Below are 24,800 nucleotides of genomic sequence, written 5' to 3'. Positions count from 1 at the left end.
GGTGACTAACGCCGTCAATGTTGACCACTATCTCTTTTCATGCAAAGCCTCACTATAGTGGGATGGAATTTTCAATGGAGAACCTTTGGTGCTTTTGTTAGACGTATTACTTTCTCTCCACACAAAGTAAGCCGTCAGTCAGTTTTATACTGGGAACCCCAGGTCTCAATCCACTTGGAGAAGACTTGTGAAGTGAATCCCTGTGAAACAGTTTGTTGAGGCAGAGGAGGGCTGTGAATTGGCTGCAGGTCATGATGGACTTGGGGGAACGTGTACTGCACAACTTTATTCCATCTCTCACTCACTGTTTATTTTCCTCTTGGAGAGAGCCGCCAGTAGGCACTTAGCAGCTCCACTCTGTTTCAAAACCAATGTGCTCTTATGAATCTCTTAGTCCCAGATGCAATGTATGTATGGCCTTTCGCTGTTAGAGACACATGTAAGTTCAATGCTGAATTTCCTGACGGTGTGTAAAGAATGTGGAGAGGCTGCGTCCCATGAGAGAGGTGTCAGAGTAGCAGGCTGTCATAAAGACTGGATAGCACTCTAGCAGAGCTCTGAAAGACCTTATTTCCATGTTTGCATCAACATGATCACTTTACCAATGACAGTAGAGGTATGTTGTTAGAAATTCCTCATTCTCCGCAGTCAGCTGTCCTCCTGACAGCTTTAGCATGACGACTTGAGTTGAGCAGGCTGAATTTTGAGCCTGGCTTCATTAACTCTTTGGCATGGGGTCTGAGCAGAACCATTTCAAGAAAAACCACCAGCATGCCAGGATGAGGATCCGATTACAGCCCCCCGGCAACAAACAGATCCCCCCCCCCTCCTAGCCACCCCCCGGCAACAAACAGATCCCTCCCCCTATAGTCCCCCGTCCCATCCCCCCCGTCCCGTCCCTGGCAACAAACAGATCCCCCTATCCCACCCCTTATAGCCCCCCCCCCCCCCCCCCCCCCCCGGATCTCCAGTCCCTGCACCTCAGTGTGGACACGGAACAATGTGGGGGGCAAACTGTATTCCGTGCTTTCAATGGCTCCATGTCACGATTTGCGGAGGTGACAGCAATAGTAGACGTGTTCCATCATCTTATGCATTATGAGCTTTCTGTTTTCCCCAAGGTTCCCATTTGGATCAAGTCAAAACAAAAGGTCTCATAGATTTGAAGCCAAATATGATACCCCATGCACCTTAAGCGGAGAATCCATCTCTAATTCCCTAACACAAGCCTCATTATTTCCCCTTTCACTCGGTAGCTCTGCTAGGATATTGTGGTATGTACGATCCAGGATGAACTGTCAGCATCTACACTAGGTAGCTCTGCTAGGATATTGTGGTATGTATGATCCAGGATGAACTGTCATCATCTACACTAGGTAGCCCTTCTAGGATATTGTGGTATGTAAGATCCAGGATGAACTGTCAGCATCTACACTAGGTAGCTCTGCTAGGATATTGTGGTATGTATGATCTAGGATGAACTGTCAGCATCTACAAACAATGGGTCAGAAACCCTTTCCAAATGACAACTCAGATTGGATCCAGTTATACATGGCAGTTCAAGCCTAATGCATGAACATACTGCTGACAACATGGCTTGTCTCTGTGTTTGGAGGTGCTCTTCTGAGATTTGGAGATGGGGCCCCTGTGCTCTCATAGGCCGCTCTAAGGGGTTGCTGGGAGTGCGAACGGGCCAAGGCGTTCCGGTGTTCTGGGAAAAGAACAGTGCACACAGCTGCGCTCAGGGGATAAATGCAAAACAAACATGCCTTGCACATGCTTCTCCTCAGCTGTCATGGCTCCGTTTTCAAAGAAGCCCCCACACTGCACTAGGGCTCTCCCTCTCGCTCCTCTGGCCGAATGCCTGCCCCTCCGGCACTACGGCCATACACAGCCGCACAGCCAGGCTGCAGCCTTTTTAATTAACACTGGGACATCTGTGGACAGGGATTCTTTCTGGGATTGTGTGACAGAACAGACAGAGCCGCCAGTGGCCGTGCTTCAGGTTGGCCTATAGCTGTCTCTGACTAGGGCTTGTAGGGTTTACAGTGCTGGGTTGGGTGCTTCTCAGAGCTCAAACACACATGAAGCTCAGGTCGACACAGAGTAGATTTGTTTACCTTTTTCGACATGTTTTTGAAAACGTTTTAAGTTCTTTATTTATAGACATGTTCTGTTATCTGCAGTTCTCTATGGATTGAGAAGGACAAAACCGAAAGCTCAGTGTTAAAGACTGCAGAAACGTAGAAGCCCATATGAAGCCTTCTTGGATGAATCACAGGTTAATATGTAAATATTCTCTTTCTCATCTACCCTAATCGAGGCACAGCTTGCCTTAGGGCCTTAACTGATCAGATATGCAGAATTTAAGTAGTTGCGAAACAGCTTGTATATCAGCTCATCCTGTTGTAGCCTGCAGGGGTCCCAGTCTGTCCCTCGGTGATGATGTCACCTTTCACACCACCCCTATCATTTCTAATACTACTGAAGCAGGGCAATAAAAATAAGTAAATACTTATAATATAAAACTGTGTGTTGTGTGTGCATGTAAAAAAAACATGTTTTAATGTAAATTGGACTGATTTACAGTCATTTACAAAGACCCTTGAAATGTTACTAATTTGATGTAAAGTTTTGCGTTATCTTTGTGAGATACTTGTGGGTTGGTTTTTGAGTGATCCTTCTGAAGGGGGTGGGTGTTCTTGGTTTTTGAGTGATCCTTCTGAAGGGGGTGGGTGTTCTTGGTTTTTGAGTGATCCTTCTGAAGGGGGTGGGTGTTCTTGGTTTTTGAGTGATCCTTCTGAAGGGGGTGGGTGTTCTTGGTTTTTGAGTGATCCTTCTGAAGGGGGTGGGTGTTCTTGGTTTTTGAGTGATCCTTCTGAAGGGGGTGGGTGTTCTTGGTTTTTGAGTGATCCTTCTGAAGGGGGTGGGTGTTCTTGGTTTTTGAGTGATCCTTCTGAAGGGGGTGGGTGTTCTTGGTTTTTGAGTGATCCTTCTGAAGGGGGTGGGTGTTCTTGGTTTTTGAGTGATCCTTCTGAAGGGGGTGGGTGTTCTTGGTTTTTGAGTGATCCTTCTGAAGGGGGTGGGTGTTCTTGGTTTGTTGAGTTTCCAAGTATTTTGAAAGGTTTTTGTGGCTTTAAGCTATATTGTACGGCTTTTTAATTAATGATGGTATACTTTTTACTTGTGTTCATGTTCTCATATATATTTGTGTGAGTTACTATAGTACAGTAAGTTATTGCACTTACATAATATTTTAGAAAATTGTTTTACAAGCATTGAGAGCAAAACTGTTGTTCATCACATACTTATTTAAGAAACACACACACACAACTGCATCAACTACAATTTTCTTTAAAGCATAACTGAAGTGCAGCTTCAATTGTCACGAGTAATTTCATATAGTTCCCGCCAATGATTTAAAGGTCCAATGCAGTCCAAAACATGATTTCCCTGCTTTTATATATTCCACACTATGAGGTTGTAATAATACTGTGAAATGGTGAAAATCTTTTACTTTTAGTGTAAGAGCTGTGTAAAAAGATTGCATGAAATGCCAGCCTGTTGTGGTGGGATGGAGTTTTGGTCTGCCTGGTATCAACACCAGAGTTACAACCTGCTCTGTCAATAACAGCTGGTGTTCAGTTCTCCCCTCCCCACTCAGACCACTCCCAGACAGTCGAGCAAAATTCTTGCTTGAGAAATTGCTCTTTGCTAAGAAGTTATTTTTGCTTCTTTTTGACCATTTTAATTGAAATCACAGTAAGGTACTTTACTGTTACCCTGAAATAATTCTATATTGCGATTAGAAAGGCTGCATTGGACCTTTAAACAAACAATAAAACACATTTAGTCAAAGAGGTCGGCGCTCAATATTTGACAATCTTTCTATGCTGTTGTGTGGTGGGAATGATGCTACTGCAGAAGGATTCCTACTCTCACGGAAACATCCTACATTTAAAGACTGGGATGTTTTTAGGATGGCAAGACTCTCAGAGGATTCATTAAGAGTAGCAGTTTTCACAATGTCCTGCAGCAATGGGCAACACACGTAATAATGTGTGTGGAGATTTTTGGGATTCTGGTGTTGTTCTGTTTTTACTGATGTCTATATAATTAGGATGGAGGGGTGGGAGGGCCTTCAATAAAAATCTAGTGTAAAAAAAGAAACACGTCCATCTTCTTGCATTTACATATCATCTACCTCATATGTACCATGATTGCATCAGTTGCAGTGACAGCCTAAAATCCCTCAGTATTTCAGACATGAGGGATGAAATGAGATCGCACAACCTCCAAGAATGTCACGCAGTCGACAAAAATACTAACAGCGTTCCTTTGAACTGCTGACATTGTACAGGGTGGATTAGGGAGCGTATATTAACAGGTGACAGGCGAGGCTGAACAGTGGTGCTGCACACAGCCTGGCTGTCACAACAGCCCTGGTCAGACATGGGCATTCACCAAATCAGAATGGAGGACGGAGAACGTGACAGATAGAGGCCTGCTACTGGTGACTGTGCATGAGAAAACCACTCCAATAAACATGCATACAACATCGTCATCCACATCTAGAACACTTCCGATTACATTTTTTTCAAGCACTTTGATCAACTTCCTCTGTTCTCCAGTAGCTGAATTTCCTCTTCACTTCAGTTTGCTCCTCAATTCATTCACCTTGGTTGGAGTCCGGCAGCGCCATTGTTCCTTTCTTTAATCCCAGGCCAATGAAAAATGTCTTTATTTAGCATGTATTTCTTCACTAAGTCATATTTATATATATTTTGGGACACATTTATCACAAACAATAATCCTTACACAAGTAAAAAACAAAGGCAATATTGACATCTTAAAAAAGTGTGTGCTGACAAACTTGAAATGCCTTTAGAGGACATTCCTTTAGAGAGATGAGCAAGCCTACACGGACGAACAGAAAGATAAAACAAAAAGAGACATCAGAATTGGGGAGTTGTACAACCTGGTGCCTACATCTCCATGAAGCAGACAGTCCAATGTCACCGCATCAATTACAGTGTCTTCCCTACTATACCAGACTAGATGTTACTGCAATAGTTCATTATGCAGCACAACACTTTAAAAAAGGTCATTCAAGTGTCCAGATACTGGTCATTCTTTTGAAAAGTGTTAGCAGTAGAACAATTGGTAGTAAATATATAGTGTACATATTATTTGCGATATATCCTCTATGCAGAGAAAGCTGACCATACACCTCTGCAGTGCTCACACTAAACAAATAAAAATAGCTCATGCCATGAAATGACCTTAGACGAGAAGCACCCTCTAACACTACCTTGTCTCATATTACTTATCATTTACAAAAAATTCATCAGTTCGAGATAAATGACACGGGTGTTCAGCATATTACACAATTGCTCACCCTGTGTGATTTATATACACTGACCCCAGATCAGCCAAATAGCCCACGGGGCCTCTGGTTCAAATACAGCAGCAGTGGACATACACAGACTTGTCATCTCTCAGTCGCATAGTAGATTCTGTCCAGCCAACCAATGAGCACACACACCTCATCTCTCACCACTTCCAATTCAAACCATTATTTAGGAAAGGAAACAATACAGGCTCCCAACTCCACACCACCCTACAGAGAACAACAACAACCTTCCAGATAGTTCTATATGGACAGAGATAGAAGAGTTTATGTCTCCCCTGAACTAGAAGATGCGGGGTATGTATGGGTGTCTGGGGGTTGCTGGGCCACAGCCCTGTCCGGTCAGAGACTGCCGATGTTGGGGAAACTCTTGAGCTTCTCTGGGAAGTCGTCCTTGTAGAGGACTGGGTCTGCACGGTGTTCCACTACCTTCAGGGGCATGGTGCCGAACACCGACGCAAACTTGTTGATGCACTCCGATCTGGGGCAGTGTACAGAAGTTACCGCCGTTAACATTGAGGCAATCAACCACAGGATTTCTCTTTTATAAAACACGTCCAGATATTGTATGTCCACTACTACCTCTATGAATATTGATTTGGCATATACACACCATTTCTAGAGTTGCTAGGCGATGAGCATGCTCAGGGCAGGACGTACCTCTCTACCATGTGTGTCTGGTCCAGGGACAGACCGTCAATGGCTGTGCACTCAGGACACTTGAACTTCTTCCTTGGGGTCACCTAAATGGAACCAGGACATTGAGCTTTACAAATCTACCATTGCTACACAACTAAGAAACATACAGTACAGAATCTACTGTGTGGTGAGATCAAATCCCTGTGCTGATGAAACAAGTCTAATACCATCACAGTACTGCTTTAAAAGGGATACTTCGGGGTTTGGGCAATGAAGCCCTTTATCTATTTCTCCAGATGAACCCGTGGATACCGTTTTTATGTCTCTGCATGCAGTTTGAAGGATGTGGCTAACTACCTTTAGCGCAATTGCTAGCATGCTAGTAAATACCATAGAATTACAATCATTGTGCTAATGCTAGTTAGCATTGGCTTGCAAAACTACCTCCAACTTCCTTCATACCGGAGACAGAGACATAAAAATGGTATCCATGAGTTCATCTGACTCTGGGGAAGTAGATTAAGGACTTCATTGCCCAAATCCAGAAATATCCCTTTATGTTGCAGTTCTCTAGAATGTGATAAATCCATTAGATGAAGTCATGCTAGTTGTGACAGCAGGTCCAGCAGTGGTTGTTGCAGCAGAGTGTGATTGAGGGCTGTTGCGCTGAGGGAGGATGTTGTGCTGCTGTATACCTGAGTGGTCATTAAAAGGCCACGGCATGCAGCTTGCATACCGAGGAGAAACAGCTGTATGCTCATTAGAGGGGTGATGTATGGCCTTCCTCCGTCTTACCCACCCCACCAATCTGTCTTACTCCAGACTGGAGATCAGTGCTGAGGAGGACGTGTGGGGACGGGTGGGGGGCTAGCCTACTGCAGGCACAGAGGGAGGGAGTAGGCATTGCATTGACGGTGGGGTGAGTGAGCCCTGGTGAGCTTAGGAAAACATAGTCGGAGGAGTGGCAGTCAGTGACACACAGATAAGAGAGGTTAAGGTTGGGCTTTAGGGACGGCCTTTGCACCTGGACACGGTCACTGCGTGGTGGAGGTATCAGGGGGCACAGAGGGGTGAGAACTGATCAGAGACAGAGCCTCTGGCAGGACAGGACTGGAAGAAACAAATATTTCTGCATTCTGGGACTTTTCCACCTCTGTGGAATTGGAGTTATGGCCTTCAGCTTCCTGATATGTGGTGCATGTTGTAGTACTGCTCCTAATGAGATGTTAACATAGCTCAGTCCCAAATGCCTCCCCATTGACTAGGATGTTCACTCATTTGGACCAGGGCCCATAGGGCTCTGGTCAAAAGTAGTGCACCATTATAGGGAATAGAATGCAATTTGGGATGCAAGCCATGGCTCTGGTGAACATACAACAATTGAATTTGACCCCCTAAGGACCTAATGTCAGCATAATGGGTTGGGTAGGACTGTTGTGTTCAGGTGGTGGGACAACGTTGTGCACTGTTCCGTACCTTTATGGGGGCTTTGCCAGTGATGTTGGCCACCAGGAAGTTGATGGCGATATCCTCACAGTTCATATGAGCATCCACCCAGTTCTTGATGTCTCCTGGCATCTTGTAAGTGTACAGGTAGTTAAAGTACTGGAAAGGAAAGAAGCCAGTGTTACTCAACATCAAAATCAGCAAGCAGTGGAAACTACAAGAAGATAAATACTGAAATACATTTGTCATCCTACTCACTGGTGACATGATAAATGAGTCTAACCTCTGAAAAGAGGGATGTGTTTTCTCAGAAGTATTTGCTTTGAATCAAAAGGAAAGCTTTTGGTTGACAGTGAGACAGATAACCTAACCTCACCTATGACTCTTCCATCCTAACCCTGCCCCTCCCCATACTGGGCCTGGCAGGGGGACAGAGGGAGGAGGGGCTTCTGTCTGAGGCTAACCTTGTGGTAGAAGGCTGCTCCAGTCAGAACCATGGACACCTCGTTGGTCCACTCGGACTCGTACTTCCACTTCCCCATCTCGTGGTCCCACAGGTGGAGCCGACCCGGGTACCCCACCAACCGGTCTGGGAACTCCCTCCACACCTGAGGGACATGGGGGGGGGGGGGAAGAGACGGTTAGACACAAATTACAGGTTTTCCAGGAATTTGGGGAAAGTTCCAAGTTAATGGAATTAGGCAACATTAAAAACATTCCAAGTAGCCTCCTTTCACCTTCAAGGTAGTGCTAGAAGACCGCCATCACGGAGATACTTTGAGCCCCAAGGTTCACTTTAAAGAGATGAAAGCTACAGGCCCTCTCTGTGATGGGCAGAGAAGTGTGTGGAGACTGGATACCGGAGCCCAGCAGCCTGTCCCGCTATTGGACCCAGCGAGAGGCAGTAGAGCCAGACAGCCTTCCTTCCTTCCCCACAGCAGCCTGCCTCTAATTTCATGTCATTATCCTCAAATTGTCCTCAATTGTCTCAATAGGTCCTAAATGCCTTCAGGTGAGTGCCAAGCTGGGCTGTAGGCATGGACAGCATCAGCTCTGGCCTGTCACCATCCGTCACACATCAAACATATCTCCAGCACCCGGCAGCCGCCTCACATATAGCCTTACTGGAGGCTGACTTAAGCTCCCTGGATGAGTTTAAACTCTGGGGTCAGCTCTAAGTGGCCTGTGTTTACCTGCCAGTATGAATGCACTAAGCCCAAGGTCAAACATTTGGGGTGACATCTCCCAGGCGTGATACAGGGTATCCTCTCTCTCACCTCGTAGCCAAACTGTAGTTCATCAGACGTCAGCATGATGATGTCATCATCGATGGCCAGGACGGCCTCAGTCTCGATCTCGTCGTAGGGGAAGAAGCGGTTGCTGAGCTTGTTCTCTTTGGTGCGCACCACCTTGAGAGGCGCTGCAATCTTCGGCCATAAAGAATCTAACCGAGGGACAGAGACCAAGGGAATATGAATGATAAGACTACAATACAGACAGGTCATAGAAAATCCATTCTATCAATGCAATGGAGGCCTTGGCAAACGGGTCAGTTAGCATTGTGTGCTACTTGAGAAGCTGCAAGACATTAAGCAAACTGTGAAAACTACGTCCACACATTCCAAATCTGACAGTATATATTGCATCACCCACCTACACCTAAGACATCAAACCAGACTCCTAGTTTTCTAGGTCAAACTAACATCTAGATTTCAGTTGAAGAGGAGTGGAGTTGGGTTGGGTTGCCATCAAGGGAGATGTTTCAAAATGGCAATCCTAGTGGAAAAGTACGCTAGCAGTAAAACTACAATCACGGACTCGAATCGCAACGCCAACTTGAATCATGTGCAAGCCTGCCCACACCAAGATTCCTCTCAAGGCAGAGCAACAAAGTTAGCTTTTTTTTAAAGTAGTGTTTAGTGAGCTTGGGAAGTGTCCATGGCACGGAGCAGTCAGACAGATGGCACAGAATGTGTCACCCCATTAAGGCTCTAACTGGGGCCTGACAAGCAGGCAGCGATCCCACCGACGAGCTCTGAACGTCTCCACACTAAACTGTCAACGGGAGAACTGCTGTGATATATTCAAGGGCTTTCTTCTCTCTCTCTCTTTCCCCCTCTCTTTTCCAGAGATGAGCTGGGAGATGAGTGCAGTGCAGGGAGAAATCTCCAAAACAAAGGTTATTAGCTTAGCTCTGATTTAGCCTGGCATTTTCTTTTGCTATTGGTTTGAACACACAAACTGAAATATCTTCTGGCTGCTGGAAGCCCATCTACTTTATTTCTCATTTTCGGACTTTCTCCTGGGCTAACCAGGAGATCCTCTCCACTACAGAAAAACAGAATCCTTCTGCAATCCCCATCTCTCCTGTAGTTACTTCTGTCTCCATGCTCTGCAGCTCCATAACGGTCTTTGACCAAAGTGAAAAACAGGTTTCTTCAGGTCATAATGCTAAGATTGTATGAGTGAACAAATAAACTATGAAGTTAATCATGACAACCAAACACAGTACAATCTCTTTGCATGTCAAAAGCACAATCAGATGTCCTCATCCCAAGCAGAGGCCCCAAGTTGACCCATGTACGGCCCCTTGTTAATTCTAATGGGTCACAAAGCTCTGGCCAGGCTCCACTGACGCCTCTAATCAAAGGCAACACTGGGCCATTAGAGTGAGCTTCAAAGTGGCCCGCTTCTTCATTACATTACACAACTCTATGTAGAGGATAGATTTAATTCCCTGCCGTTCCCTGAGCTGTCAGTGTTAAGGGGAGCCATAAACAGCCGCATACCTAAATCGCCTTGTTAAGAGGAATCATTAGAGCGAAAGCCACAATAAATAATGACTAATATCAGCTTACTCTGAAACATCTCTAATGGGCTCTAAATGAGGGATGTGGTAGGAGGACAGACAGGCAGCACTAGCAGAACACTGCACACTGTTTGATGAAGTGGAGTGTCTGTAGTGGACAGTATATCAACATGAATGAAAGGCCTCTACGTCGTCTGGCTTGCCAGTACCGAGGAGACCTGTTGACATCGGAAGGTTAGAATGAGGTGGCTGCTGCAGCACCGAGTGGGGTGGGTAGGAGGATGTTTTTCTGTCCGACCGGCAGCAACATGCCACGGAGCTGCTCCAGTTTCCTGATTCTCAACACGAAGAAAAGCCAGAGAGAGGTTTGGCTCCAGCCTCGAGCATGTCATGCTTTTCAGGGTCTAAACTTATGGAGAGACGGGTCTTGGCTGCTGAAGCTGTTATCACTCATCTGGTACACATCAAGAGCTCCATTTTGTGTATTAAGCCATGGCATGGTGAAATAACCACTTCTTCTCACATCAAGTTGGCAGTTAACATGGAGTGTTCAGCCACTTTCCCATTCCTTGTGTGTATCGATCTGCCAACTTTAGTCAATTTCTAAACAAAGGTATCATTTTTGGAGAATCTATGATAGCTATGAAGTAAGGCAATCTGACAGAACACTAATATCCCATCTTTGAACATTCAACATAGCATCATTGTTGTCACTGAAAAGGTTAACTCATGAAAACTCCTATTGCTGGTGTGCTTGTTTAAGGGTAATATTTGAATCAATAATGGGTTTAATGAACAATATGGGAAAGGGAGGGTTAGAATCAGAGGTGTATTCATGAGGAACCAAACAGAAGAACATCTACCAAAATGGAGAGGGACTACCTGAACCTGTCCAATAACAAACTTATTTTAGTTTCAGCCTCTCAAAAAAATATATTTTGCAAAACGTTACGCTACGGTGTATGCTAATGAATACAGCCTCGGGCTCACCTTCAGGGGGACTCTTGTTCTGGTTGTTCCACACCACCAGTAGCTTGGCTAGGCTGGGAACCTTGGAGATCTCAGTGATGACCCGGAAGAGGCTCTCGATACGGTCGTAGGTCAGCACCACAGCAGTGAACCCTGGGGACCTCGGTGGGATGAGAGGCAGGAACAGAGGGCTGTTCACACTCAACCACTTCTACAGAGGACAAGAGACCAAAAAGGTTAGTCACTCTCTCCTACAATGCAGACGTATGCCTTCATCTGTCTGCCATCCTGGCCTGTGACATGTTTTCCATCGTGATTTAAGCGGACATTCCATTGCTTGATTCAGCAGTGAAGTCACCTGCAGTGATTGCCATACAATGGCTTTACTAGGGAACAGAAATAATCTATTAATTAGAAAGATTAATAGACTCACAACCGGGAATGCCAAGCACCCAGCGTGAAGTAGTCTGGAATGCCAAGCACACTAAGAAACGAGTGGTAGCGGAGCTGTTTCAGGAGCACAGCTTAGAGAGTGTGTAATACAGAGACAAAGAGCTCCACCCTCATCTCAGGTACATGTGTAAGTTGAGTCCACACACTATGACTTGGCCTCTCCTGCTTTGGGATATTATAAGTGACGTTTTGTCATGAAGCTCTGGTGAGCTCCAGATGAGTTTTAGTAGAGAGAGCGAGAGAGATGCAGCGACGGTGTCGGCGACTGTCTACTGCCAGTGTGGGACTTGGCTCCTCTTCCTGGCCCCGTCTTAAAATGGCCCGTTAACTCTGGAAGATGCAGACCCTAGCCTAGATCAAGTGACGCTGTAAAAGAAAATACTGGCAGTGCAGAGAGAGCCTATGATGCAGTGATACACACAAGGAGACATAATATAAATATATATACACACACACACACACACACACACACACACTGGGACAATGAGAGACTCAATCCAGACCTCTGAACTAACATATAGACAACAACTGACATTTTGAGTAATGCGATTATACAAGAGTAACAATATGTCAACATGTGACACAGGACTCACTGCAGCAGCTTAAAGTGCTCTACAATGCAGGTTCTCTCATCTACAGGGTCAACTTCAACGCTACCCTTCTCTGCTAGCAGGAGCATTATGTTGACTGGATGATGTGGTTTTAACCCTTAATTAACTGTCAAACACTACAACAGTAGCATTTTCAAATAAAGGAGGTTGCAGCTGACTTAATCAACTGTACCAAAGGTCCCCCAAAGCCTCCAGACCTCCACTAGAGACATGTGCTAACCTCATAGGGAGGGATTGGAGATTTGAAATAAAAGTGTGGGCTTCTTGAAGTGCTTCTCTGTTCTGCTGCAGACAGGTGACCACAGACAGACTGGTGTTTCTGTGGCTCTTCCAACGGCGTCCACCATGTCTGTCACCATAAACATGGTCACCTCATATACCCTACATCAGTCAGTACTCACCAATAAAAATAAAAAAAACTCAACTTTACTAGCAAACGGAAACTTCTCTGGGGTGGTGTGACACTGACATACAAGCAGAGGGGGAAATAATTAAACTAAACACGGTGACACATTAGTGGTGAGATGAAGAGAAGAGGAAAAGGACAACTTAAGTCATTTGTCAGATGACAAACAAGATGAAAGAAAGACAGCCACTTCTCCAATGTTAATGAGCCCAGTTAAATTTAGTTCACTGCTTACAATGATCAATTTACACAAAAACGGGATGATGCAGCCATTTGGCTGATTTAGGCTACACATTATTGTGGTGGTGTTAGGAAAAGTAGATTGAAGCAAATCATTGTAAACATAGAGAACAAGATGGCATTTGAGTGTTTGACAAACAGTGTTTTCTCCACAATAACAAATTATTTTCCATGGCAATGTGGAAGTAGCAGCAGCTCCAGTGATGACTGGAGGCAGGTCCATCTAGCCAGCAGGGGGCCTTTGATTTGTGTGGTTTGTGATGATTGCCTACCAGGGTTTAATGGAGAAGCAGAGATCGTGCAGCCGTCACATCTTCAAGAGTCCTGATATGAGCACATTCACAGTGCAGGCTTTGTCTGCGCTCTACCAGTGAAGGAATCGTCTGGCCAGGTTTCTTGGCCCATTTAAACCACTGAACAAGCCCCGACTTAGCCTAAATTCAAACGTTAGATGTCCCCTAATGGTCAAGGTCAAGCTTAAGAAATAATCAGTTGCCATTTTCCATGAATACACATTACTATGAAAGGTGTAATTAATTGGACCGACACCACCCTTTTTAGCAAACCATGGTGCATTGTTTAGTGTGCACCCAAATGCGAATAGTGTGTTCACACCATTCCAAACTAAGGGAGAAAACACACCAGAGCTCAGAAGAAGAAGAAAACACACCAAACCAATCTGATATGAAAGCCCCCTAGGGTACAAAGTCTCCTAACCTTCAGCCACCTTTCAGAGGCTGAACAGGTGACTACCATGGATTACCCGTTTGGTATCTTACATCTATGCCCACGGCCGAACAAAAAGCATCCCGTCTGTCCCTCCCTAGCCTGAAAACCCTTCTAAAGGCACTGCTACTAGCAGAGAGCCTGTGAAATGTGCTTTCAATTATGACTCCGAACGAAGGATACAGAAGAGCAGAGAAAAAACAACTGCTTGATTTATTTAGTGTCCTGTTCCAATTCTGCTCGACGTGTTTCCACTGAATACGTAGAGATAAGCACTTCTCCAGCATTAGAACAGTAACAGGTCTGTGGCCCTGCACAATTAACCTCTTGTGAGCAGGGCCTGAGACAGCACACCTAAATGATGACGATTGGTTGGGAAAAAAGGCAGAAAGGAGTTTCTGACAGAGAGAGGTGGGTAATGTCAAGTGTAACTGTTGATTAACCAGCTACCCACTCCGAAAAAAAGGCAATACTAGCAGTTGGCTAGAGTAGAAAGTAATTAGTCTTGAAGAGCTTTGAATTACTCCGAGAAGCCAAGTGTTGTAAACATACCTTCAGTCAGAGTCAGCTGACTTGTTCAGACCAACATAACCCGACTGGCTCACATATCACAAACCATTGGTAGGACTGGGTAGGGCTGTCCAATAAGAGGAGGAACATGGGCCCCCCCTTGACAGACAGACGGAGGGCGGAGCTGCATGTGATGTCTTGGGGGACTACAGCAGATCAGGCTGGGCTGATTAACAGCCCCTGAGAGGTGATAGCTGAGCCAAGCTGTCTGCATCCCCACAACCACAGAGAGGTTACTTACACACACACACACAAACACTCCTTAAACAGTGTTCTCTCACACATACACAATGACTCAAACACTAAGGCATGTATTTTTCACCGCACTGGAGGCATCCTCCCAGTGCAGAACTGCTGACACAAACACACTGGCTGTTTCAGCAGTACTGGGTATTTACCAAGCAGCCAAAGACCACTAGACTACATGTGTGGAGAAAGGGAACTATAAAGAGGAAGCTGGCCTGCCACCCAGCCGATACACTGGGAAAGACTTACCTGGGAAAACGGTCTCATATCTGTCACAGAGAGTCAGTCACTGTGTTTTTCTGTTTTGAGAGGCCAGCACAGTAGTGTCAGGTCACACATCAATACCAGACACTGCAGACTGCACCCCCATATATACGACTCGTATGTCTAAGAAGATTCAGTGGTTAACCACAGTAAAAAACAATAAGATTATTAGTGGTGTAGGCTAGAGGGGCATAGATTATAGCAGGCTCCAATGGAAGACTGAGGTATCCAATCATGTTAAACACATCTAGCCTAAAACACATCTTTCCACTCTTTAAAGACCTAGCAACTAGAGGATTACTCACCACCACAGGGGGGTTGTTCCACTGTTCGTAGGTGCGGGCAGCATAGGGGTAGATGCGGTCATTGATGATTTGAAGTGTTGTCATGCCGATGGCCTTCATGGAGCTGAAGTAAGCGTCCCAGAACCAGCGGGCCTGAGGAGAACAGAGTTGTTTTGGTGTAAAAACATATGGTCTGGGCCCTGGACAAACAGACAAGCTGTCATGAACGTGAACACACATTCAGAAGGCATCCCAGTGACTGGAGAACAGGAAGGACTGCTCTAGATGGTTAGAATCTCTAACATCATCTGTCCTACAGCAGGCCAAGACCTTCTACAACTCACCTGACTTTCAAAGCACAGGGCAGCCAAATATCGACCTGGCCTGTGGTTCCAACCTCTTTCTGCTACTGTATTTTACTCTTCCAGTAGTACCCCTGAAGTACCCCCTCATGTGCATTTTTACCAGTAGACCTATGGTCTCATGAGTCTTCTCAAGTACCCCCAGTGGTCCTAGTAAACCTGGGTGGGAACCCCTGCTTAAGGCCCATTGGGACTATAATACATGTTTGATCCAAGATGTATGCAAACTATGTACACATCTACTTTTAGTTTTGCATCAAAAATCTATTTTTAGTCACTTCATTACCAGTCCATGGTAACAACAAGGAGCATTACGGTGCCCGAGGGGAAGGTGTAGCCTAGCAGTCAATCATATTTCAATGCAGATGTTAATAGTACAACATCCCCAGGTTGCACCCCAGCTTCCTTGATGCTTCCCTCCCACTGATCCATTAGGAGACATCAAGGGACAGCTATGGAGGGAGAGGAGCCCATAAGAGTTAATGATCATTAAAACAGAACTGTCTCCTGCCAGGAGGCGCCATGTCAGTGTGACCTGACTCCACCTCAGCAGGTCCTAGGTGACCCTGAGTGCAGCACTCTTTAACAAGCACATGTCGGAGGTCCATACTGGATCCCTCAACTCCAACGGACATTTCACTGGTTAGCCAGAGCACACCCTGGAAACTATTCGCACAGCCAGAAACTCAAGATATTAATAGCATATTTGTTGGGTGAGAATAAGACCCCCAGCTGAAGACCATCTCCTCTGTTTTGGATTAGGAGCAGAGGAGGATCAAGCGACAAATAGACAACAGCAACAACGGTGCACAAAAGGAAAACTGCAATGCAGCAAACACAGCGATAGCATTGGCTGCTACAGCTTAGCCAATGAGCCAACCGTTTTGCTAGAGCTGTGGTAGTCTTGGCCTGGCTACAGGGCTCTGTCCTTCCATAGCAGTGGTGCAGCTTGGCCTGGCTACAGGGCTCTGTCCTTCCATAGCAGTGGTGCAGCTTGGCCTGGCTACAGGGCTCTGTCCTTCCATAGCAGTGGTGCAGCTTGGCCTGGCTACAGGGCTCTGTCCTTCCATAGCAGTGGTGCAGCTTGGCCTGGCTACAGGGCTCTGTCCTTCCATAGCAGTGGAGCAGCTTGGCCTGGCTACAGGGCTCTGTCCTTCCATAGCAGTGGAGCAGCTTGGCCTGGCTACAGGGCTCTGTCCTTCCATAGCAGTGGTGCAGCTTGGCCTGGCTACAGGGCTCTGTCCTTCCATAGCAGTGGAGCAGCTTGGCCTGGCTACAGGGCTCTGTCCTTCCATAGCAGTGGTGCAGCTTGGCCTGGCTACAGGGCTCTATCCTTCCATAGCAGTGGAGCAGCTTGGCCATGCTACAGGGCTCTGTCCTTCCATAGCAGTGGTGCAGCTTGGCCTGGCTACAGGGCTCTGTCCTTCCATAGCAGTGGAGCAGCTTGGCCTGGCTACAGGCTCTGTCCTTCCATAGCAGTGGTGCAGCTTGGCCTGGCTACAGGGCTCTGTCCTTCCATAGCAGTGGAGCAGCTTGGCCTGGCTACAGGCTCTGTCCTTCCATAGCAGTGGAGCAGCTTGGCCTGGTGTTTTTGTTGTCGTATAGTCCAGAGAGCTCTCAGCAGCACATGAGAAGGGACCAGCCCCCACTCCACACCCCCACCCGTAGTCCCCTTTAACACCGGAGAAATACAAAAACAGCGTTTATTTTTATGGAGGGGGTGAGGAGTATTCAAAAAGACTTTCTAATCTCAGGGGGACCCAACGGCCCATAAATCAGCCAGTGATGAAAGTTTCCTTTCCGACCGGGAGGCAAAAAGCAAACTGCTCCGGCCTAAGAGGCCCGCTCCGCCCCCTCCCAGCGGCTGCAGGAATTTTTATGAGGGAAGAAGAGACGGAGTCACAGCAGAGAAAAAGGGCAGAGAGGTCTGCTTCACTGCAGCACTGTCGTTCCCTTCCTCTAACATACAGCGCTGGGCTAAGGAGACTGAACTCTCTTTGAGGTGTGCTTGAACTTGGACCATAAACAACATCCATCAAGTCAAAACTGATTTGGCTAATCTATGCTACTGCAACTAAAGTAAATGTAACTACTTGCACCTCTTAATAAGATATAAATATTGTAAAAGTACAATTGTCATGTGAACAATTACTTAGCACAAACTTGCTTAGGAGGACATTGTAGTATTACCACAATGACAGACAACTGATCATCAATAGTGGTTCCTGTGGGACTGAGAAATCATAATAATAGCCAGACTTTCACGACCAGGGTCAAGGGAATGACCCAGTCCACCATCTCTTTCTCTAGCTATACTCTGCTGTCCGTCAACTCCTTTTAGACAGGGAGGGTTCAGACAGGATTACATTGAGCTTGGTACTATAGCTGCAGCCCTGTGATTGACAAGTACTAATTTCAGCTGTACTGATCTAACAAAGCATGTATTCTATTCCTAGGGTCTGATACAAACAAGGCTCAGAGGAAAGCCTCAGGTGACCACCACTAACATTTAGCAGCTGTTAAGCACTTAGGTCCCAAATTGTGAGCTATGTGGATGCTACCACATCAAATGTTGAAATCCTTTTTTTCTCCTGAAATGATGCTGCTGGCTACTGATGGATTAGGAGTTTTACATTTGACCTTAGTTGTGAGGCCCTGTATAAGTGAGACAGAATGACTCCTCAATTATCCAATTATCATTCAATTTAGGACTTAGTAAATCATACAGATAGTCAATCAAAGCTGACAGAGTCATCATGAGTAAGGCTGTGTTATTCAGATCTTTTTTCCACTAATTGGCCTTTTGACCAATCACATCAGATCTTTTTCACAGCTGATGTGATTGGTCAAAAGACCAATTAGTGGAAAAAAGATCAGCAGTGTGTATCTTAGGCATACTAGCCATATGGTCAGAGACCTTTTAAACCCATAAAGAACTGAAGATGACAGTGTGGAATTCAGAACCACTGAGGAAGGAAAGGCAGTTAGGCTCTCTGTTGTACAGTGAGTAAATACTTCACTTCAGCCCTTCAATAAGATCAATCAGAAAAAAAAATATATGTTCCTACAGCTCTCATAAAAATTGAAGGGAAGAAAAAATACATAATTTTGCACACGTCCAAGTGAGTTAGAGTTGACAATGTGTTGTCTATACTATTGACAATGTCAAGTCTTTATGGGGGACCAACTCAGTGGTTCCCAGTGTCCTCTCCTCTCCAGCCAGTGAATGTGAGTGAGGAGTCTCTCCAGATGTGTACAGGTGTAGACTGATTTGGAATGGGCTCTACAGCACCCCATAAATCCTGGATAAGATGGGCCTTTGTGCTCCGGCCCTACCCCACCCTTACACGTCCTGAGCCCGACTCCAACACCCTCCTCCAGTCAGTCCTGCAGGGGCCACAGGCACGCACATGGCAGTGACATACCTACGCCTCACGTTCCCCTGGCTTAAGATGTATTCACTACTCAACTCAGACCAATATGATTTGGTTGTGTTCCTCTGATCTCCAGTGAATTGATACAATGTTTATTATCAGGATTTTTTTTACTCCAAACAAACCACAATCCTTATCAGTCCTCATCTCTACTGAGAACCTTTTCCTGACAGGAAGACAACTGATTACACATCTCATAACTAAATTCCAAGCCCTAGACACAGACAGACTGACAGAGAAACACTAAGAGCAGTGGATAAGCATTTCAGATGCCCACAGCTACAGAGACAGGAGGGGGAGCCTCAAGGGAAGACATGTTCAAGGCTTGGCAAATGAAACAACTCCAACAGGGTTTCTGAGCTGTGGGGCTGATATGTCTGTTTGGCCAGTCTAATTGGTAAATGGACTAGCGTTGATACAAGGGAATGAGAAACAGCTTGGACGTGCAGAGCTCTCTGAGGGCTTTCACTTCTGTTTATTGAGGCTCAGTTGGACCAGTGAAAGGAGGGGATTTGTCATTGATTTGGCTCGACTGAAACTAACACTGAAGAACCTTTATAAAGCGCTTTTTAATCAAGATTGGGAACATGACGAGACAATCCAAACAGACAACAGGACAGAAACTCTCGTCCTAAGGGCCCATTACAACGTGTCTCTCAACCTTCAGTCTGCCTGTGTTATGGCTTCCATTGGGCCGACAGTGAGGCACGCGTCTCCCAGGTTGGAATGGGAGCGTGAATGTCACAGCTCCTTTGACCCCGTCTTCACACTAACTTAACCTGAGAGGGCCGGAGGCGTATTCCTCTGGAAATAGACCATTACTACAACTCTATAAAGACTGCATTTCCCTATATGTGCATAGAAAAATCCCCAGCAAAGGGATTCAGTCTATTTGAATGTTCGCTGAAGAAAAGCTGTGATCTGACTGTCACCTGTCTTTGCATCTCCTCCACCTGCCTGTGAGGGATACTCTTCAAGATGGTGTACATCTCTGGGAGCTTCTCCTCAGGAATGACCACGGATGCCCTGTACAATACACACACACACACACACACACACACACATACACATACACACACATACACATACACATACACATACACATACACATACACACACAAATGTCAGTCAGTATCAATGGCAAACACGGCCACTGGTATTAAACTAGATCAGAAATCACAATACGAGCTCAGAAAATCTAATGCAGAGATATGTGTTGAAGTAGGAGTGAGATCACGAGCAGTGTCTTTAGCGTACCTCTTCCAGTCGAGGACCTCAGAGAAGGGCAGGATGTATGAGTCTGCTAGGATGACAGGGACACAGCCAGCCTGCAGCACATCACTGAGGGTGGCCTGTCCCAGCCGAGCCCCGCGCAGCACCACACAGAACGACGACTCCTGGGGAACACAGATTACCACGAGGTATTACACAATCATAGCCATATCAACTGTACATAGTTTAATGACATAGCCGTCGCCAAACTAAGAAAGCTTAGACGGGTCAAAAATAGACTAACACAATATTAGTGAGCAGCTTGTGTTTGGTCAGAGTCTGATAAAATGACTGCATGAACTGTCGATGTTGCCTCCCATATGGAAGAGTTTAGGGTGGGGAGGGCAATGTCATGGTGGACCAATTACAGACGTTAAAAGTATACAAGCAGGCAACGTAAAATATGATTCTAAAATACAGGCATCACTAATAGCGAACCTTTCCAATGTCAGAGGTGGAGAAGGGGGAGGGGGGTGCTTTCACTGAGATTCTGCCACCACACCATCAACCTCCACCCCTCTAGGCCCTCTCCTTGGTGGGACGTACCCCAGATGTGCGGCTACGCTGCACCCATACCAGATGATAAGCACACTTCCTGTCTAGACAGGCCAGAGACGGGCTGGAGATGCACTCTGAGCAGACAGACAATGCAGAGAGGCACACTGACTGACTGCCACAGGCATTGTTGTAGTTTCCCAGGTATACTCTGCATAAAGTTACCCACATAGATAGACTGCTAACTCTTAGAGATGACCTACACAGATGCATTTAAGTCAGATCTGCATGGCCATTATCAATGTTAAACATCAATTTCCCCCTAAGCTGTGTAATGTCTACAAGTGTGTGTACATGTTAGTCTAAATGGTAGCAGGTCTCTGTGTGCGTCTCACCTGGAGGATCTGGGGGTAGTCGAACACCTGGCCCTTGTAGCAGCGTTTCCTCGCTGAGGCGACTCCCTGAGAGAGGTTGCTGCACTTGTCCAGGAGGAGCAGAGCCTCCCCGTTCTCCTCCTTCAGCCTCTCCAGCTCTGCCCGGTACTCACGGTGGATGGCCGTCTGAGACGACAGAATGAAGTAGTGCCGGGGCCTGCAGCGGGACGGGGACACCATTAGAAACAATGTAAATCTCTGTGGTCGATGGTGACTTTACTTCCCAAATGTTCCCACTGTCACATGAAGTGAGGATGCCTGTTGTCTTGCTTGAGGAAGCGATAAGAGTCCTAATCTAGGTGCGGAAGTGTGGGCGGTGGTGTTGCTGCTCACCCAGGCTGTCTCTCGGGCAGCTCCACGTCTGCAGACAGAGGGCTGTACACAGGGATGCTGACGTCATAACCCTGCCTGTAGGTCCATGTGGAGAAGCCTCCCCCTGCAAGCAGAGCCCTAAAACACACACAAAACAAACACATGTATCCAATGTTACACCACTGTAACATAGGCTTACATAGTTAGGACAGAGAGAAGAGACAGCTATACAGAACTTTGCAGAAAGACAATACATGACAGATGTGCAGATACTCTGGCTGTTTCTTGTCATATCTGCTGAACAACGCTATTGAGTAACATGAAGATTAAGAAGTATTTACCTGGACAAAAAGAGGCTGCCTAAACCTCATCCTTTTGGAGATGTGTATATGTAATAGTTACATGAGAACTGACGAATAATCTTTATGGCGTCCTACCTGTGGATACAAGGACAACCTCACGCACACACACTGGCCTATATATACACACACACAGCTGGTTCTGATGAGGCCCCACGCCAAATGGAGCACAGCTGGATGAGCCCAGGAAATTCCCTACAGCTCCAGATAAGTGTTCATCGTCTCAGGGCTTTCATAAAACCCACCTTTTCCACCCAAAAGGAGCGAGCGGCCAAGAGCAAGGCTGGGAAACATGGCCTCTCTCTGTGGCAGTAAATACCAGGAGATGAGGCATGTCTGCCCGCTCAAGGCCGCTAGAGGTTCTGTCATCTCTGGACTACTTTTAAGTAGTACTTTCATCTTAGCTGAATATTTTTCAAGCCCCCTTGAAATTATAAGCAAGTACTGTAGTTGTGTTGGAGATAAGATGGAACTGAATCTGGATTAGCTAGTCAAGTCAAACTACAAAATATGGAGCGAAAAAACTGAGTCAATTTAACAAAAATAAAAAATGTATAAAACTATTCTCTGAACATAACATCTGACTAAGGACACGGAAAGAAAACTGAAAGCTAAGTTAATACCATGCTTCCCTCTAGTGGTGGTCTTGGTAGAACAATATGTGCCTGGCAGTAACTCTGCTAACAAACACTGATTATTCACACTGGAGTAAAAATTAGCTGGAAGTCAAGGTTGGTTGATGAACAAAAAAACAATAATGTGAGTTTATCCAACTATGTTCATTGTAATTGACTTTCATTTTTCCTGTGCTGGGTTTATTAAGGTTACCTGTCTCTTGGTACATCAAGGGCTGTGTTGTAGTCTGGAGGTCCTCCAGGTAACATGTTGAACAGAAGGTGGTTCATCCCTTTGTCCCACCTGGAAACAAACATCTTTAGGGGTCAAAAACCGACAAATGTGTGCACTTAGATATCTGAAATGGGCTGATAGATCAATGTGGTAGATGAGAGCAGGGGAAGGATGAATGACAGAGGGTAAAGAAGGATAAATATATATGAAGAGAACTCCCAGCTTCGGGGTGGAGGAGATAACATTGCCACCCGAGCAGTGTGCAGGAAAGGTTACCTGGGGAGCATGGCCAGAGCCTGGGCAGTCTCCCGGATGCGCAGAGAGTTCTGATTGAGCACATCAATAGAGGGCACGAATAGGCATGCCCTGGTGACGTCATCAGTGTAGAACTCACTGTCAGAGATGGCACTGAGCAGGCCATTGTACTCTCGAGACAGGCCTGTGCTGCTGATTGGCACTCCTCCCTCATCCACAAAACGCTGCAGAGGATAGATGTACACCTGCCAGACAGACAGTCATTTATGATGGTCCACTTTAGCTGCTGTTGGTTCAAAAGACAAGGTTCAGAGACTAACAATAGCAGATGAAACTAACTTCACGTATCTGTAATTTGTGACATGTGATGATGGAAACTAGGCACACCTTGATTCTATTCTTAGGGTTGTAGCCACATCGATACACATCAAAACAAGTGTGCATTCTGCAGCTAAGGTCCCCTCTCTCAGGAATAGGGTTGGAGACAGGCAGTTGGATGAGAGGTGCATCGTGCACGCTGCGTCGGTCCAGGCTCCAGTCTGCCGTTGATTCGATGGAGTGTGGCCAGAACTGGAACATCCCTGTGGCGATGAGTCCCAGCAGCACCACAGAGAACAGGGTGATGTAGTAGATGCGGTGCTTGGTTTTCATCCGTGGAATCAGAGCCGGGCCCCGTGAACTGTACTTTCCAGACGCGCACATGCTGAGCCTGACCATTCAACCACTTTGAGAGAGACAGAGAAATAAATATATGGCTCCTGGTCCGTTGACACACTGCCAGGGTATGTATCAACAGTCTAAAATGGCTTCCTCTCCTAGAGGAAATGATGCCATTTTGGACTACTTTTACAGCAAGAAATAAACAAGTTACTGTAACGTTATTTGGCCTTGCCTAAAAGAGCCAATCAGGTCTCTTTATAAAAAACTACGTAACGACTTTAACCCAGTGACCGCTTACAACGCTAGCTGTCAATCAAAGGCATTCTGTAAAACTAGCTAACGATAACAGGCTAAACTGAACAACTATCTAATATAACTTAAATACACTGGCAGCAAACTCAATTTAGCTAGCAGACTGGTTGACGAGTTGGCTATATTGACGATCAATTAAAACTTAATAGATTCGCGAAAACCAACTAGTTTAGTCGGCGTTTATTATAAAATACCAACTATATATAGTGTATGTAGCTAGCTAACATCACACTTCTCATGATAAACTGAAATCTTGAAAAGTAAAAACAAGTGGCCAGCTAGTTTCAAGATTAGCTAGCTAGCATGTTTATGCAGCAGACTTCGATTTGATCAGTAAACTTACATTCACGCTTGATGGTGCGAAGTCGATCACAAACTGTTAATTCATACCCTCTTCTTAGCTAAGCGGCAAATCCATAATGTATAGTTTTTATACATTTAACGTTAGGTAGATAACATCAATACAGTTTAATTAGCTATCGTGTGAATAATTTGATTTCCGGAAGTGGAACTCTTCTTCGCCTGTCAGAAACCCGTGGGCGACTCTGCATGCACTGGCTATAGTCCCACCTACTAAGGCGGAGTATCATCACACCCACCCAGTAGCATGTAGATTTCTTTCACAAGATACATTGTTTATCTCCACTTAATTACACTGTCTCTTTAACTTAATTTGTGAATGGATAGCGATAACCTGGCATGAAATAGCTATATACTGGGTCCATTGGTCTACAATTAACAAAATATGACTTTATAATTTACATGTGAATATTTACTTGAATGTGCAATCAACAGAAGCATAATGTCAGACATCCAGATAGGGCCAAGATCATTTAAAACTAAAGCCAGCTGACATTTGGGCTGTTATGTAGGTTGCTACCAATGTTCTCACTATTCTCCCACCGCACAACCACCATTATGGTAGGCCTATCTAGCTAAAAAAAAAAAATGCAGCTTGTTGAGAGGTTAGCAAATAGAAATTA

The 24,800-nt window shown here is 45.6% G+C and overlaps 1 protein-coding gene across 1 annotated transcript; it reads right to left on the bottom strand.

The window, feature by feature from the left end:
- Positions 1 to 2,978: 2,978 nt before the first annotated feature.
- On the bottom strand, positions 2,979 to 24,373 carry LOC109881440 (exostosin-2-like). The gene is made up of 15 exons (XM_031831112.1): positions 24,161 to 24,373; positions 23,233 to 23,569; positions 22,867 to 23,090; positions 22,570 to 22,659; positions 21,404 to 21,520; positions 21,032 to 21,227; positions 20,127 to 20,266; positions 19,802 to 19,895; positions 15,095 to 15,226; positions 11,295 to 11,484; positions 8,773 to 8,939; positions 7,960 to 8,103; positions 7,526 to 7,654; positions 6,071 to 6,153; positions 2,979 to 5,891 (listed from the first exon to the last, which is right to left on the bottom strand). Exons 2-15 carry the CDS (start codon positions 23,560 to 23,562, stop codon positions 5,753 to 5,755), a joined length of 2,175 nt encoding a protein of 724 aa, XP_031686972.1. The 5' UTR covers positions 23,563 to 23,569; positions 24,161 to 24,373; the 3' UTR covers positions 2,979 to 5,752.
- Positions 24,374 to 24,800: the final 427 nt, after the last annotated feature.

This window comes from Oncorhynchus kisutch, linkage group LG8 (genome assembly GCF_002021735.2).
Source record: "Oncorhynchus kisutch isolate 150728-3 linkage group LG8, Okis_V2, whole genome shotgun sequence".
NCBI classification, from domain to species: Eukaryota; Metazoa; Chordata; class Actinopteri; order Salmoniformes; family Salmonidae; genus Oncorhynchus; species Oncorhynchus kisutch.
The sequence above is the reverse complement of the archived record's forward strand: the minus strand, read 5'-3'. Positions and strand labels throughout refer to the sequence as shown.

What these genes read in the sequence shown, in the direction of transcription:
- LOC109881440 (XM_031831112.1), bottom strand. Translation starts at nt 23,562, where the DNA reads ATGGTCAGGCTCAGCATGTGCGCGTCTGGAAAGTACAGTTCACGGGGC. An exon ending in GGAACAACCCCCCTGTGGTG is followed by an intron (nt 11,485 to 15,094) that starts GTGAGTAATCCT and finishes TGTCCTCTGTAG; the next exon opens with AAGTGGTTGAGTGTGAACAG. An exon ending in GAGCAGCCTTCTACCACAAG is followed by an intron (nt 7,655 to 7,959) that starts GTTAGCCTCAGA and finishes TTTCCTTTCCAG; the next exon opens with TACTTTAACTACCTGTACAC.